Genomic DNA, 16261 nt, shown 5'->3' with positions numbered 1-16261 from the left:
TATATAGAAAAATTATTTTAAAATAAGCAAAAATTCTTCCAAAAACCTTTTTTTACAACATTAATGCGTGAAAATTTATATACGATTGATAAAAATAAAAAAACAAATAAAAAATTTATATAAATGCACCAAACATGTAAAAAAATTAATGGAAATTNTATATATATATTTAATAAATAAGATTAATTCTCGATTGATATCATATATTAATTAAATATTTCTAAAACGAATACACTCGGAACACAATGCGAGCGTAGAGTACATACGTACAATGTATTTATGTGTGTGGCTAATTACGTACAGACCGTTCGCCCGCTCACATCATCCCTCCATAAACCCCCCCGCTCGTCCTCGCCGTCTTTCTAGTAGTGGTGGGTTCGGTACAGATCCCCCGCGCGCTCCGCCGCATTTGCGTCCCCCCTTTGTCCTCCTTTGGTCCTCTTTTCTTCGTCAGCCCTTACGGTACTTGTCTCATATTCGACGACGCCATAAAGCTCGCCACAGGAAGAAAGTTGCGGACTTTGGTGCGGTGGAATTTCCGGTTGCGTGTCCAATTTGCTATAGCAGAATTTTTTTAATTGTTTCCTCTGTTTTTGTTGTTTATATTGCTGATTCGAAACCCTAATTTTAATTTCCGCGAGGACTAAAACACCTTTTTCCAATTTACTCGATTTTCTCCTCTTAGCATCTTTGTTTGTTATCCTTCAATGGATAATCTTTCGAGATTTCAGAATCCTGTGCCTATCAGCAACGGAAGTTTTAACAAGCTACCACCTAATCGAAACGAAGCCGTTGGGATGAAACCCTTGCCGCAGATAATTCTGGATCGATTTAGGGCAATGGTGAGGGAGAGGGAGGAAGAACTTGGTTTTTTTGGTGGCCCTGGCGAAGAAGCAGTTTCACCTTTAAGTATGGATGAAATTGTACGGTTTTATGAGATCGTTCTGTCAGAGCTTACATTTAATTCGAAGCCCACAATCACTGATCTCACCATAATTGCGGGTGAGCAGAGGGCGCATGCAAAGGGCATTGCTGAAGCTATTTGTTCCCGGATTATCGAGGTATAGCATCTAGGGTACTTTTGGAATCCTCGACAGCCTTTTGGAGTTCCTTGTAAATATGTTGATTTGATAGTTTTCATTGTAGTGGAGTTGTAGCAAATGGAGTTGTAGAGCATAAAGGGCATGAATTAAAGCTTCTTTTATATTTCTTCCTCTTTTTTCCATTTAAGTTTTTTTTTAATTATTTCATTTTCGTTTTAGTTTATAAAATATCATGAGCCTGGCAATCTCACAAATGAATGAAATAGAGCAAGTAGAAGTGTCTGGTAGCACAGATTTGAAGATTTGGAAAGAATTTCAAATAAGTCTTATTTAATCATGAGGTCACTTCGTATGAGAACCAAACCAAGCTACCAACTTAGACATAACTAAACTAACATGAATTGTCTCATTGCAAGATCCATACACTTTCAGATCTGCAAATTTTGAGTTGAAATTACGGTTTTAATCTCATTCTGAGTAAGAAATAAAATTTTATTTGATTTAAATAGTGAATTTGAATATGTATGCTATGAGCGGAGCTCAAGTAGTATAAAAACTAGAACTCTGATGGCACTTGTTCACGGTGAAACATCTAATGTTGAATTTTGTTCATTTCTCTTCTATTTTGAATATTTTTGACAATGTGATGGTTTAGGTTCACACAATTTATGCTGCCGTTGGATTTACTATGATTTGCCTGTTCCCTGTTGTCCATGAATTACTGTGTACTCTGCCTTATTTACAAAACACTGACAAAAAGCAGTGCTTCAGTGTTCTACCCCTGCCACTCCTTGGATATCCCTGAGTCAATGAGTCAATGCCCATGCCCACGATCAAGATTTAGTTTCTATTATAGTTAGGACTGTCAATTTCCATCTGTGCCTGTGTCCTGTTATCATGCACTTGTATTATTTGTTTTTACGATGACTCGCTTTTATAAATTTCTTTCTCATCTCAGCGTACTTATTGAAGGTTCATACACTATGTGGCTTAAAGATTTCCGATTCTCTGATATTTATCTCTTCCAGGTTCCTGTCGATCAAAAGCTGCCTTCCTTGTACCTTTTGGACAGTATTGTGAAGAACATAGGCAAAGAATATATTAAATATTTCTCTGTCCACTTGCCTGAGGTGAGTACTAAAGAATTGAATATTGAATTAAATGCATCACTTTTTTGCATGACATGTTGAGCTAATGTTGTTTAATATGCCTGTGATTTCCTATTTGCGTTTGATTTCGAAAAGGTTTTCTGTGAGGCCTATGCTCAAGTCCACCCCAATATGCACCCTGCAATGCGCCACCTTTTTGGTACATGGTCAGCTGTTTTCCCAGTGTCAGTACTTCGCAAGATTGAGGAACAGTTACAGTTTTCCCCTTCTGTAAGTGGTCAATCTCCTAGATTGAATTCTTTGAGAGCTTCCGAATCTCCTCGACCTACGCATGGAATACACGTGAATCCGAAATATTTGGAAGCACGGTGTCAGTTTGGTCATTCAACTGTAGGCTCCGTAAGCTTTAATTGAATTTTCTTTTCTCTCTTACTTTGTTGTCTTTTCTCTTGCTTACGATGATTCACTTGTTGCATTGTTAATGCATTTCATTTTTATGATTCAAATGGATTGATCCTTGATTCACCAGTATTATTATCCCAGGAAAGAGTAAATTGGATTGATTGCAATGATCTACTCTCTTTGTTGCATTTTTTTAATAGTGGAAGCACGTGCTTCATTCACTGTAGTAGACGAGTGACTATTTTGAGGCCCAAAAACTATTTTAGTTTATTTTTATGTTGCTGGTAGGTCTTTCCGAAATGTATTTATCGGAATTCATGCTTAGTCTTTCTGCAAGTGAAAGTTGTGTACATCATTTGAGGAACCTCACTCCGTATGCTGGGCTGTCCTTTTCATTTGAAATACTATTTGACAAGTGGACATCAAGTATTATCGCTTTATGTTTTTTACAACTCCCCGTTGATGTGGTCAATGTTTCCAAGAATTAATAGAGATACTTTTATTCCAAGTAGCCAATTTTAGACACAAAAATAGTTTTAATTCTTAAACATAGCAAAAATGTTATACTGCTCATTTGGAGGCTAAATTTTTTGAGCACGAGTTTTAATAGTTTACTGTGGGTTTTTGTGCCTTTTGCTTTATATAGTAAGCACTTCATCTATCTCACTTCTTCAGATCATTTTCACTACACATTTTTTGTTAGTTTTCTTTGAGATATTCTGATATTTTTTATTTGTTTTGCCATAATTTGTGATTGTACTAATGATTCTTAATGCATTTATTGTCAAAGCTTTTGGAGTGTAAAACTTATGTTTATGAGCACACTGGGAAAGTTCATCTAACTGATGACAGATGAAGGGAACATAATCTGCAATAATATCAAGAACATTCATGGAGTATGATGATCATGTTTTTACAATTTTGAGTTATTCAATTTGCAGGTTGGAGTTGAAGGTGGAAGCTCAACTGGTGGTGCAAACAACGCAACTTCCAGTTTTGATGCAATAAAAAAGTCTTTGCCATCAGCTGCCAAGATCATGCGGTCCTCTGCATATAGAGCTGGGAATACTGGGTCATTAGTGCCTTCACTTGATGAGTTTACCGTTGATAGTTCTCCCAGGAGAGTTGCTGTTGGGGCCTCACCATCTAAGTTGGGGATTAATCATGGCCTCAGTCGAGTGATAGGCAGAGAGGAGGAAAGCAGTGAATTGCAAACGAGAAATTGGCAAGGAAAATCCAATCACCATCTTAAAACTTCTGCTGCATATAACTATAACAATGATGTTGATCTTCGAGGTCCTAGAGCTTTGATTAGTGCCTATGGAATTGATGAGAGAGAGAAAAATTTGACCTCCAAACATCAAACAGTAGAGCAGTTGGACGCCAATGTTATTGACTCAAAGGGGGCTGTTAGGACATGGCAAAACACAGAAGAAGAAGAATTTGATTGGGAAGATATGACCCCGTCAAACACCATTGTTCCATTGGTGGGTGATTTCATAGGAAACTAAGAATAGATGTTTTTCTATTGCTAGTAGCCTGATTTATTTTCTGAGGATGTTTGATCTTTCTTGTATCTGTGTGTGGTTTATAACTACCTAGCAACTTTGAATATTTACCCTTTTTGTTATGATATGATTTTTAAGTTTATGACCTTTTTGTAATTAGTTATCATGTTTTTGTTGATTTTTTTCTCATAGCTATTTACTTTTCGATACCAGGCTTTAACTCCACGCTTATTCGGGCACACCAACTGTTACTCTTTCATGGCAACTCTTGGTGATTTTCGAAACATTAACTCATGATGTTTTCTTCTCTTCTTTTTTGTAGCTTGGTCATGGAGCTATCAACAAGATTGCTGGACTCCTGCCGAATGTTGCTGGCCCCCCTACTGATTTGATCGGTCTTATTTCCCCTCCTAATTTACCACCACAGCATTCTCAGAGTCGTGTACATGCTAACGGAGGTGGTTCGTTTTTTGAAAATAGAAGCCATTTTACTTCTACTGATAAAAGGCTTCCGATATTAGGTGATTTCCCAATATCGAATGGGATTTCTGGTGTGTCCTCGAGTGTTGTATCCAAGCTTAGTTCTGCTCATGACTCTCCAGCTCCTGATATTCGACCTGATGCCGCTGCAGCTTTAATTAATTCACGATATCCTGCAAAGTTCTCGAGTTCACACATTCTAACCCCAGTTTCTTCTCTTCCCCCACAATTGCAAAATATGGGTCGATTTGGTTTGAACCAATCTGGCAATATCATTGTTGATCACGGTTCAAATAAAAAGGTTCATTCTGGGACACATTTGAGTGGTATGACGAGCATGTCACATTTGAACATGCCTCAAATTCCCAGTCAGAGTCCTGGATTAGTTCCTTTAAATCTCCAAGGACATGCACCAGTTTCGTTTCTACAACCTAATTTTTTATTGTCTCAGGAGTTTAGACCAAATTTGCTCCTACCTTCTACAGCTTCAGCCCCATCACAGGCAAAAGTTCCACCTCCAAACTATGGATACTTACAAGGGCATGGTCCTCCTATTGGGTTGGCCTCTTCTAATCTAGTTCCTGGTGGGCATCCACCTTTGTCGTTGAGTGCCGCACATATGCCATTTCACATTCCTGGGGCGGCCTTGCCATCAGGGCCTGGGGGTCCTCGTCCTGGCACAACTCCTGCAATACCTAGTCTAAATTTTGGTCAAGGGACTCCTAACTCTGGAGCCGTGGGCCCGCTTTCGACTTTATTTAGTTCTTTAGTGGCTCAAGGTTTGATATCATTGACAAACCGGGTATGTGATTGAGTCCTCATTTATATCCTATTATATCTCATTAGCTAATCGAGCAAAACCTCTCACATCCTTTGCATACAACAAATAGGATTCTGTTGGAGTGGATTTTGATCCAGACAGTCTCAAGATGCGGCATGAATCTGCAATAACTGCTTTATATGGTGTTCTTCCCAGGCAATGTACCACTTGTGGTCTTCGATTCAAGAGCCAAGAAGAGCACAGCAAGCATATGGATTGGCATGTTAGCAAGAATAGGACATTAAAAACCCGTAAAACAAAGCCTTCTCCAAAGTGGTTTGTAAGTGTAAGTATGTGGCTCCATGGTGCGGAAGCATTGGGGACAGAAGCAGTTCCAGGTTTTTTGCCTGCTGAGAACACCGTGGAAAAGGAGGAGAACGAAGAAATGGCTGTTCCTGCTGACGAGGACCAGAATGCTTGTGCATTATGTGGAGAGCGTTTTGATGATTTTTACAGTGATGAGATGGAAGAATGGATGTATAAGGGGGCTGTATACATGTATGCTCCAGCTGGGTCAACAGTAGGAATGGACAGGTCGCAGTTAGGTCCCATAGTGCATGCTAAATGCAAGTCTGACTCTCATGGGATTCCACCTGACGATTTTACAAGAGTTGAAGGGGTATGACTGTTGTAATAAGTTTTATGGCCTTGCTTACTTCACTTTTACAAAATTTCCTCTCTACTCAATGTCACTAACTTCTCAAACATATCGACTTCTGATTAATATCATATTATTGTCATGGTCATCAATGATGCCTATGATTGAGGAAAAATTGTTTCTAAACCTTTTCGAAATCATGATTATGTTACCCCTTAGGTGTAGTCTGCGGTAATAAAACATTTTACTAATTTTATTTGTGATTTGAACTTATGTTCTTTCCTTTGATGTCATTAAACCTGCATTTTTCTTCTTTCGTGGTTGTAAGCATGCCACCATAATCAGGGAAGAATTTATAATCCTGCCCCCAAAAATAGTTCTTAGTCTTTTATTGCCCCAAAAGTTTTATAAATATATCATCTCGCCGATTCTTTGGTTTGGTGGCATGCTTGCGCAAATGAAAAATATTATATTCTATATCGGCCTTGATAAGTTGACTCTTGTGGATAAATCTGATTAAAGCAATCATTCAGCATTTTTTTTAAATCGTGTCCTCATGCAGGAATTGGCTGAAGAAGGTGGTCCAAAGAAAAAGCCGAGGAGCTAGCCTTCTTGGGAATGGTCGTATAGGTCTTTTGTAACTTACCAAGGAGTTGTCAAGTTATATTTTTATTTTTCCCTACATTTTGTAGCCTACCAGATTCTTGTACATATATACATAGTTGGTTTATTCGCTTATTCACTTTGTCTTGCATTAAAAGGAAAAGTTGAACCCACACTGTTACAAGTTTGTTTCTCTCGAGTTATTCACTCTTTCTTCCTTCAAGAATTCTTGTGACTTTTATTAGTTCCAACGGCTTAGTGACTGGGTTGGGGATTGTTTAAGGTTTTAGTCGAAAGTTCTCTCTTGCTCCTGTTTTGCAGGAGGTAGCTTGAAATAGTTTCACGAACAGAAGACCAGCATCGTGATAAACACATCTTGGAGGTGACTGCCATATTTCTGGAGAAAGATCATGTTTTGCTGCATATGTCGAGAGCGTCATTTAGTCTTCATGAAGGAGTTTCTTCTTTACGGTTTTGCAGTTAAGATAACTGGCTGGTCTGATTATGTTAAAGTTGTTGATGGTACTCATGTTCTTTTATAATAGTGCTGGTTTCGATGCACCAGGGAAAGCAATGTTTTGTGTTTCAAATTTCCTGGGTTTTGGAATCTTTACATACACAAGACTATCTAATGTCACTGTTTTATTCGAAGTCCTGGTATTAGTGTAGTAGGAACAATGAATGCTTGTATTTGCGGAGACGATTCGGTTTATTTTTGACGTTCAGGGATATACATTTGAAACTTGCCATCTTTATAAATTGCTCTTTCGGTCCTTTCTCTTTCAAGTTAGAATTGAGGCATTTATTTTGCACTACTATAATGTTGCATTTGGATATATAAATTTGATCTGGGTGGATGTCAAGCGTGGATTATAAATAATATTAATCAAGATTGAATTTACTTGAAATTTATTATAATAATTTTCACGATTGTATAATTAAAATTTTATTGAATCAAAATATAATTTGAAATGATTGACTACAAATGCAATCGGTAAATGATTTATGTATCAGTTTTAACTTATTTCGAAAGTGTATCTAACATTGAATAAAAAGTACATGGCATAAAAAAAGGGTATAAGTTATTATTTTATGCAAGTATAACAAAGTTTTTGAGAAGCAATTTGCTGTCGAAAAGCTGAGTCAAACAACTAAAAAAAAGAATTGTCTTCTTCTTCTTCTTATTATGGCTGCTTCGAGAACCAAGTTAAATGTCATCGCAGATATAGTTATGCTAGGCCTAAAATGGAAGACTTGAGCTTTCCCAATGGGCTAAACCAACTGACTTTAAATATTTTGTTTCTCCGCACGCTTTTAGAGAGAGGAGCAATCTGATATTTGTCGCACGTGTCCATCTTTCCCTGCATCCCCATCCTCTACCTACCTTTCCTCTTGTTTGTTTATATTCTTCCCCGTCGTTTTTTTTTCTCAACCGAATTCCTCCGTTACCCGGTGATGGATACTGATTCCGTTCAATCAAGCTTTACCTATTTCGCCAATATCACCCTCGTTAACGACGATTCATCCACCTTCAGCGACTGCAACAGTGATAGATCCGGCGAATTCCCCGCCGCTTCCGGAAAAATTCGCCGCCTATTCCATGCCTGCGCTTCCGATAACTCCGACGACATAATCTCACATCTCGTTACCGCCCTGAATTCAAGCAACGTAGACGATCGAAAGCAAGCCGCTATGGAAATTCGTCTCCTAGCCAAAAACAATCCCGAGAACCGCATTAAAATAGCTGAAGCTGGAGCAATTAGACCGCTCATTTCCATAATCTCGTCGAACGATGCTCAACTGCAAGAGTACGGTGTCACCGCGATATTGAATCTGTCGCTGTGTGACGAGAATAAGGAAGAGATAGCCTCCTCGGGCGCCATTAACCCGTTAGTACGCGCGTTGAAAATTGGCACCTCTACTGCGAGAGAGAACGCTGCTTGTGCACTACTCAGACTGTCACAAATCGAAGATAATATAATCACTATCGGGCTATCCGGCGCGATTCCGCCGCTGGTGAGCTTGTTAGAGGGCGGGAGTTTCCGCGGTAAGAAGGACGCATGCACCGCACTGTACTCGCTTTGCTCGTCGAGGGAGAACAAGGTGATGGCTGTGGAGGCCGGAATAATGAAGCCGCTGGTGGAGATGATGGCGGATTTGGGTTCAAACATGGTGGATAAAGCGGCGTTCGTGCTGATGTTGTTGGTGTCTGTTTCGGAGGCGAGGGCGGCATTGGTGGAGGAAGGTGGAATTCCGGTGGTGGTGGAGATGGTGGAGGTGGGTACTCAGCGGCAAAAGGATATAGCGGTGTCGATATTGTTGAGGTTGTGTGAGGATTGCTCGTCGTGTCGCACAATGGTATCCCGCGAAGGAGCTATTCCTCCCTTGATCGCTTTGTCGCAGACCGGGACAAGTCGCGCCAAACGAAAGGTAAAATTAAGCTCAAAGTCCCAATGTCTTGAAATCCGACCGTCAAAATATAAATTTTATTAAAAAAATTATGTCTTTCGAGGTGGCTCGTTAATTATATTTCAATTTCAAATATAATTATATTAATTTAATTGGATGTGCATGGTTTAACTCGATATCATTTCGTGGGAAAATCACTGAACATTAGCTTGAAAAGGTGATATGTATATATATATAAAACACAGTGGGTAAAACCATGATTCGCGGTCGCGGAACGGTCGGAACGGAAGTTCTAGAACTTCTGCTACTACGACAAAGTTCCAAGTTAAAATGGTTGTGTGACTATAACGACTTTTTTTTTGAAATTTCGGTGATTTTGTTGTTATCGTGGAACGGAATGACAATTTCATGGCTGTGCAACTGTCGCAGAACGTTTTCTGTAATTTTTGTTAAATTGTATGATTATTTATAATTTTATTACAAAAGCATTTTGTGACGAGAACGTGACCGTTTCGCGAAATGTCTATAAAACTAGAACAACACCTTCCCGATAGCGACGGCGAACCGAGTACGACCCATGATGTCGAAGACATGAGTAGCATGAAGTTTATTTTTTGTCAAATAAGTTGGTGATTTTGAGTATTGGGATTGGAATTAAAGTGATGGATGGAAGTTTAATTTTTTGTTGATAAGATCTTAATGATATTCAGTATAATTAATTGTAAATGATGAAATGGATTGGTTCGATAGATGTATTTTGAATTATTCAATATTATTTTTTAGAAAAAAATAACGAGATGGTTATAACAACCTACCTACCTATATCCCTACTTAGTAGCTTGTTAGTTGGATAATAATAGTTGAAAGGTCTTGATTAACAAGAAGTTAGCATTACTTATAGGGTGATTAATTATTGTGTATAAAATAATGGGAAAAAAGTAATGAATTCGGTTGTTATGTTGTTAATTGTTGCATGATTGGAAGAGTTGTCGGCACTTAATTTTTTAATACACCACAATCAAGGTAGGCCGTTGAAGTGTTTGTTATTTGTTTAATATACATTAAACTAAGACCTGCTGATTTGAGGTCTTAGTTTAGAAAGAATGATTGTGTTTTAGAAACTGCAATTGAATTATCCTCAAAAATAATGATTGTGTCTTAGATGCATCATGTTTCTCTGCCTGGGATTGAGTTTTTGGCCGTGTTGGTGTTGATTACAGGCAGAGTCACTAATAGAGCTTCTGCGGCAACCAAGATCCGCCAACGCGGATGACAAACACATCTGCTGAGTCCTTTCTTCCATCTCGTCCCATATTTCACATGTCGGCCCCCGCTAGAATTCCATTCATTCACGTAGGAAACTTCAATCGTAACAGGTTAAACACACGTGGAAAACGCATTTCTTTCTTTGTTTTTCCTCAATGAAAATGAAAAACAAAAAGTGGGGCGGAGAATGGACAAGTTGTAAATAGATTATGTTTGTGACAGTTTGTAAATTGTTCAGGCCAGTTCAAATTTTTATCTTGTATACAGTATTTTGGGGATTAAAGGTTATCGCAGAAATGCTACGTTTTGATATTTTCATGAAAATAACCCTTGCTTTTACCTTGGGTTTTGCATAATTCGACTTGGGAAGAGTTTTACAAGTAAATTTTGACAATCACTGCTTTCCCCTTCCCTTTATTGGTGGCGGTTTTATTCTAAAGAAAAAATTATGAATAAAATTTTTTGGCGCTTGAATTGTGAGTCTTGTTCTAAATAAACTTGGTTGAATCGAAAAGGTTGTGCCAACTCTATGGACAAGGATAGGTGAGTATCCAAAATCGCCTTTTAGTCCCGTCTTTCAATATCGGTTTCACTGAATATAGTCCGGAAAATTTTATATGAAAATTGTAAAGTAAAAAGAAACAAGAAAAGATAATCAAATCTCATCCAAAAAAGAAAAACTTACACCACAATATTAAAAAAAAAAATTTATTACAATGGGATTTGAACCCACCAGGTTCACATCACAAGGGTGTTCACAATTACCCCACAAATTACAATAGTAGCTCAAAAGGTACAAATTTTATAATCATTCATCAAACTTAGGCTTCATAAACATGAGGTGCCATCCTGGGCTTCGGGTACACCACTAAAGGCTCAGCCCGTTGTAATGTCAGCCCATAAGCTTCGTCCATATTAATATTTTGGGCCAGCTGTCCATTAACCAAATGGAAATCAAACGCATGGATCAACGTGGCGGTCAGCAACTGAACCATGCGTACTCCTAAGCTCATTCCCGCACATATTCTACGACCCGCCCCAAATGGTATCAACTCAAAATCATTCCCTCTAACATCAGCATTGGGCCTCTCCCCACCAGGTAAGAACCGATCGGGACGAAACTCTAGTGGACTGGCCCATACATCTGGATCACGGCCGATAGCCCAGACATTAACAAGAAGTGTGGAATCTTTTGGAATCAAGTAACCGTTGATCTCGCAACTCTCCTGTGCAATTCTTGGCAAAGATAGAGGCGTAGAAGGATGAAGGCGCAAGGTTTCTTTCACCGTGGCCTGGAGAAAAGTCAAATGAGCTAGGTCACCCTCGCACACGAGTCTATCCTTACCGACAACCGAGTCGAGTTCTTGCTGCGCTTGGGCCAAATTTTTTGGATGGCGAAGCATCTCCGCTATGGCCCATTCTACCGTACTAGATGTCGTGTCTGTCCCCGCGGCAAATAAATTCTGCAATAATTTTATATTCTAAGCTCGATATAAATAAAGGAAAATCTAATGTGGTGAGAGCCATCCCACGTAAAAAAGTTATGTGGGATCATGTAAATCGGGACAAAAATTAGAATAGTCGGGGACTCTGACAAAATCCTTGAAACATTATGAAATTATCATACAATTATTGTACTTACCAAAAGCAAAGCTTTGATTTCTGTATCCGTCAACCTGTGCCCTTTGCTATCATCAACATCCTTCAAAGACATCAACGTGGTCAATAAGTCCACGTATCCCTCATTTGTACGACAACCGTCGATCTTGTGTTCTTCAACGATGGCACTCAAGAAAGCATCAAAACGTGAGTGGAGCCTCTTCATCTTCTTGGCCACCCCTTGAAGGTCCAAACTCTCAAGCTGTGGGATGAAATCGCCGATGTTGAAGACACCTGCCAGAGTCATCAACTCCACCACCATCGCCTTGAACTCCTCCGCTTTGGCATCTCCGCCGCCCTGCTCGTGCCCGACCACGCGCCGCCCTAGCATCACTCTTGATATTGCGTTGGTAGCGCACACGTTGACCATTTGACCAAGGTACGCGGGCGTTTCACACGAACGCGCTAGAGCTCGAGTGAGCACTCTCACTTCTTCCTGCGTACGTACCAACCATTAATTAATTATTTATTTATGGCAATTCATATGATAAAATCGTCTTGCCACAAAGTAGTCTGTTGATGGTCTATCTATCTCCATATTAAGTTTGCATCAATTTAATGGGAAATTACAATCTATACTCCTGATTTAAATTAGGAATCCCTTGAAATCTTTATGATATAAAAAAAATATTTGTATTCTTAATATATGGTCAGTATTTGCATTAAACTTGACGAAATCTGAAGATAAAAAGGTAGGCCGGCGTGATTTGGCTCGCTCCATAAATTCCAACTGTGTAAATCAATAAATGAAGACACATTTCTTTATCATTTGATAAATGATCTCTTAGACAACCAAACTGACAGTCCGAAGATAATAGTCGTGGGTGGGTTCTATCATCCCAAAACATAAATAAATGAAGACACAAAAGATTGAGATAAGATCAACTCCTCCTTTATGTATGGCCCTAGCTTACCTCGACTTCAAAATACATCTGATAGTTTTTCAAACATAATAATTCAAATCCGGTCCATACCTGAATTTTACTCTATAGAAATAATTATGTTCAGTTAACTTAAATTTAATTTGGAACTGATAGATGATCAAGTAACCTGTCTAACGTGCACGAAATCATCCAAAGCCTTGGCGGAGAAGAGATGGACGGAGCATATTTTCCTTAGCAAGCGCCACCGTGGCCCGTACGGTGCAAAAACCAAATCTTGATAATTATATGCAACATATTTGGCTCCTGAATTGGGTGGCCGGCTCGAAAAGTTTGCGTCATGTATCTTAAGAAACTGCTCCGCCACGCTTGCGGAGGCCGCCACTACCACATGCACGAATCCCATCTTCAGATGCATCAAGGGCCCGTGCACCCGAGATAGCTCCGCCATCGACTGGTGGGGCTTCGGCCCTAGATGCGGTAGGTTTCCAACAACTGGCCATGGCCTTGGACCAGGAGGCAGTGGCCGGGAATGCGCCGCCGCACGCCTCCAGTTATGCAGGATGAAATATATAAGGCAACCCACAACGGAAGTGGATGCGATCAAGATCAAGGTTGCACTCATACTGACCTGTTACACTTGTTACAAATGTGTGTTTTATTGTGACACATATATATACACATATATCTCTTGAAGTTGAGAGCTAGTTAATGATATATATATATATATATATATATACACCTATCAACATGTTCATTTTCATGTTTAACGTGATTAAACATATCAAAATTGTACATCTATTAAAATTTAATCTTGATTTATTGTATAAATTTGTAAAATTTAAGTGTTTAATTAGCAGTATAGCTATGATTCGCTTGTTGAATGTTTCTTAAGAAATATATTTATTATAATATAATATAAGAAATATATTTATTATAATTAACGTGTTTGCTGGTCTAACATGGATTGAACCTTCGAGTTTGGTTAAACTCATCCCAAACTCGTGATATTGTCATTCATCCCTATGCACAAGCGCAGTTGCATCTTTAACTAGATCAATTCTTTAACGTGGTTCCAAATTTTTTTTGGGTTTTATTCAAAGATTTTAACAGTATATGTCCACGTACAGTCTTTTGATGTGAATCATCACATGGATGGCTTGGTTGGATATGAAGAGTTTGGTACGTATTATATCACGTGGCTTGCCGGTTGTTATTAAAATATATGGCTGAAGATTGAACCATTGACCAATGTCAATGGTGGGTGGAGAATGTTAGGTAACGAACTCGGAATGCTAGCTAGATAGCCAATATTTATTTATTTATTTATTTTCATAATCGTTAGCATTTATAAAAATACCATACGTTTTATTTCATTGAAAAAATTCTGATATCAAAACCAAATTAATAAAAATTTTACTATAGACAATCCAACCTACGAAATCTAATTCTCGAAAACATAAATTTGTAAAAATAAAAATAAAATTATATATTGTTCCCCAAAAGGCTATAAAACAATATTAAACAGAAATAGACATTTTGATATCGGCCGATAAATATTAATACGAATATTGTTTCTTTTGGTTGGTAATAATATAACAAGAATAACCGGTATATATTTTGACTTTCGGGTGACTAAATGATATTTTAAATGTTTTACAATTAATCCCAATAAATAATATCATTGAAGTAGGGGTTTTTTTTTATAAATAATTTAAAAATAATTCAAAAAAAAATTTGCACAAATACATTAATCTGTGCTTCGTAAGCACGGATACTACTCCACGTGAGCATTATCCGTGCTTCGTAAGCAAAGATGTCCAGGCCACGTGGAGATGTTCCCTCCACCCCCACCGCACCTTATCTCTTTGACTCTCTTCTCCTTCTTCCTCTTTCCTTGCTCTGCTCTTTATTTTTTTCCGTGGCTTTCGAAAATCCTCCCTTCCTCACTGGATCTTGAGCTCATTTCTTACCTTATAACGAAGTTTAGAAGATCGACAACTTATTTCAGAATGACAGACAATCAAAGTCCAGAAGATCCCAATGTCCTCTATTTACAAGCGACACATATGTCATCTACAGTTTTTTCGTTACCGTTGATGATATTGTAAAAGTGAAGAGGTCAGACAATTTGATTTGGAAGTTATACACTGATAATTACATACAAAATTGTGTACTTACATACTTGAATCATATGGGTTTTTATGGAGTTTTAGAATGTGGCTCACTAGTTTTTGATAATCATTTGATTACTGTTCTTGTTGAACGTTGGCGACGCGAGACACACGTTTCATTTTATATGTGGTGAAGCAAATTTCATGTTACAAGATGTTTCATTCATCTGTGGTCTAACAATTGATAGTGAAGCAGTCACTGGAATAGATGTGTCACATAGAGTTGAGGAATGTCAACACATATGTTTGGATTTGTTGGGATTTGTGTCATTATCAAAACATTTGAAAGGTGGTCATTTGTCTATGAATGAACTACACGACCATTGCATGTCTAACCTTGTTAATGATGATAGTTCGGAATTAGATGTTGTGAAATATATCCGTTGTGTAGCGTTAATGATTATTGGAGGGATATTATTCCCTGACTATCAAGGAGGGTCTGCTAGACTCATATTTTTGCAACTGCTACGAGATATTGATAATGTAAAGTCTTATAGTTGGGATAGTGCAGTTTTAGCATTTCTATACCGTGAGTTGTGTAACGCAATACGTATAGAGAAGACTACAATGACTGAACCTTTATATATCCTGCAGGTATAAATAATGTAATGTGATTATGTAACACAATTTTTTTGTTACTTTTTTTTAACTATTTTTATTATTATAGGCAGATACGGGCATGGAGTAGGATTAAATGTGTTAACCCCGACCAAGATGGGTTAACATTAGTTGTACCTCTACTTGATCCAGATGCTATTATTCCAGTTTCTCCATATGGTGCACGGTAATATTTAAAATTTATTGTGTTAATATCATGTATATCTCTTATAATTTTTTGATATGTAATTGTATTTATTAAATTGTAGGTGGAAAATTGGATTTAGTTACACACATTCGCCTACACATGTTGTAAGAATTATAATGGATTCTCTAGATCGTATGAATCAAAATGAGATATTATTGAATGTTTAGTATTTAATTTTGATTAAATGAATATTAAAGTTTTTTATGATTAAATGAATGTTAAATTATAACATTTATTTATTTTTTTTACAGTTTAATTGGATCGTTTACCAGAAGAATGACTTAAATGTAAAGACGATTATTGATTCATACGACAACAAAATATGGCGATGTGTTTGTCCCCTTATTTGCTTTGACATCGTGGAGATGCATCGTCCTAATCGGGTGATGCGACAATTCAGAAGACGACAATCAATTCCAAGGTCTGCCCTCGACAACGATGATCTGCATAATATCACGAGAACAGGTCATTGAAACACAAATTGGAGAGATTATCATAAAAATT

The 16261-nt window shown here is 37.9% G+C and overlaps 3 protein-coding genes across 4 annotated transcripts; 2 read left to right on the top strand and 1 right to left on the bottom strand.

Moving 5' to 3' along the window:
• The first annotated feature begins 256 nt into the window (after positions 1-256).
• LOC140982608 (polyadenylation and cleavage factor homolog 4-like) lies at positions 257-6698 on the top strand. 2 transcript variants are annotated; one of them, XM_073449185.1, is made up of 7 exons: positions 257-1061; positions 2072-2173; positions 2288-2542; positions 3496-4041; positions 4385-5344; positions 5433-5981; positions 6523-6698. In XM_073449185.1, the coding sequence occupies exons 1-7, from the start codon at positions 708-710 to the stop codon at positions 6565-6567; spliced, it is 2811 nt and encodes a 936-aa protein (XP_073305286.1). In that variant the 5' UTR covers positions 257-707; the 3' UTR covers positions 6568-6698. The 2 variants fall into 2 exon arrangements, with proteins under 2 accessions (XP_073305286.1, XP_073305285.1); XM_073449184.1 differs by having other exon boundaries at positions 2288-2551.
• Positions 6699-7751: 1053 nt separating this feature from the next.
• On the top strand, positions 7752-10550 carry LOC140982458 (uncharacterized). The gene is made up of 2 exons (XM_073448965.1): positions 7752-8993; positions 10193-10550. Exons 1-2 carry the CDS (start codon positions 8019-8021, stop codon positions 10259-10261), a joined length of 1044 nt encoding a protein of 347 aa, XP_073305066.1. The 5' UTR covers positions 7752-8018; the 3' UTR covers positions 10262-10550.
• A 395-nt stretch (positions 10551-10945) lies between these two features.
• LOC140983202 (flavonoid 3'-monooxygenase) lies at positions 10946-13440 on the bottom strand. The gene is made up of 3 exons (XM_073450142.1): positions 12948-13440; positions 11881-12333; positions 10946-11701 (listed from the first exon to the last, which is right to left on the bottom strand). The coding sequence occupies exons 1-3, from the start codon at positions 13401-13403 to the stop codon at positions 11060-11062; spliced, it is 1551 nt and encodes a 516-aa protein (XP_073306243.1). The 5' UTR covers positions 13404-13440; the 3' UTR covers positions 10946-11059.
• Between the last annotated feature and the right edge of the window lie 2821 nt (positions 13441-16261).

This window comes from Primulina huaijiensis, chromosome 8 (genome assembly GCF_012295235.1).
Source record: "Primulina huaijiensis isolate GDHJ02 chromosome 8, ASM1229523v2, whole genome shotgun sequence".
In the NCBI taxonomy this organism is placed as follows: Eukaryota; Viridiplantae; Streptophyta; class Magnoliopsida; order Lamiales; family Gesneriaceae; genus Primulina; species Primulina huaijiensis.
The sequence above is the reverse complement of the archived record's forward strand: the minus strand, read 5'-3'. Positions and strand labels throughout refer to the sequence as shown.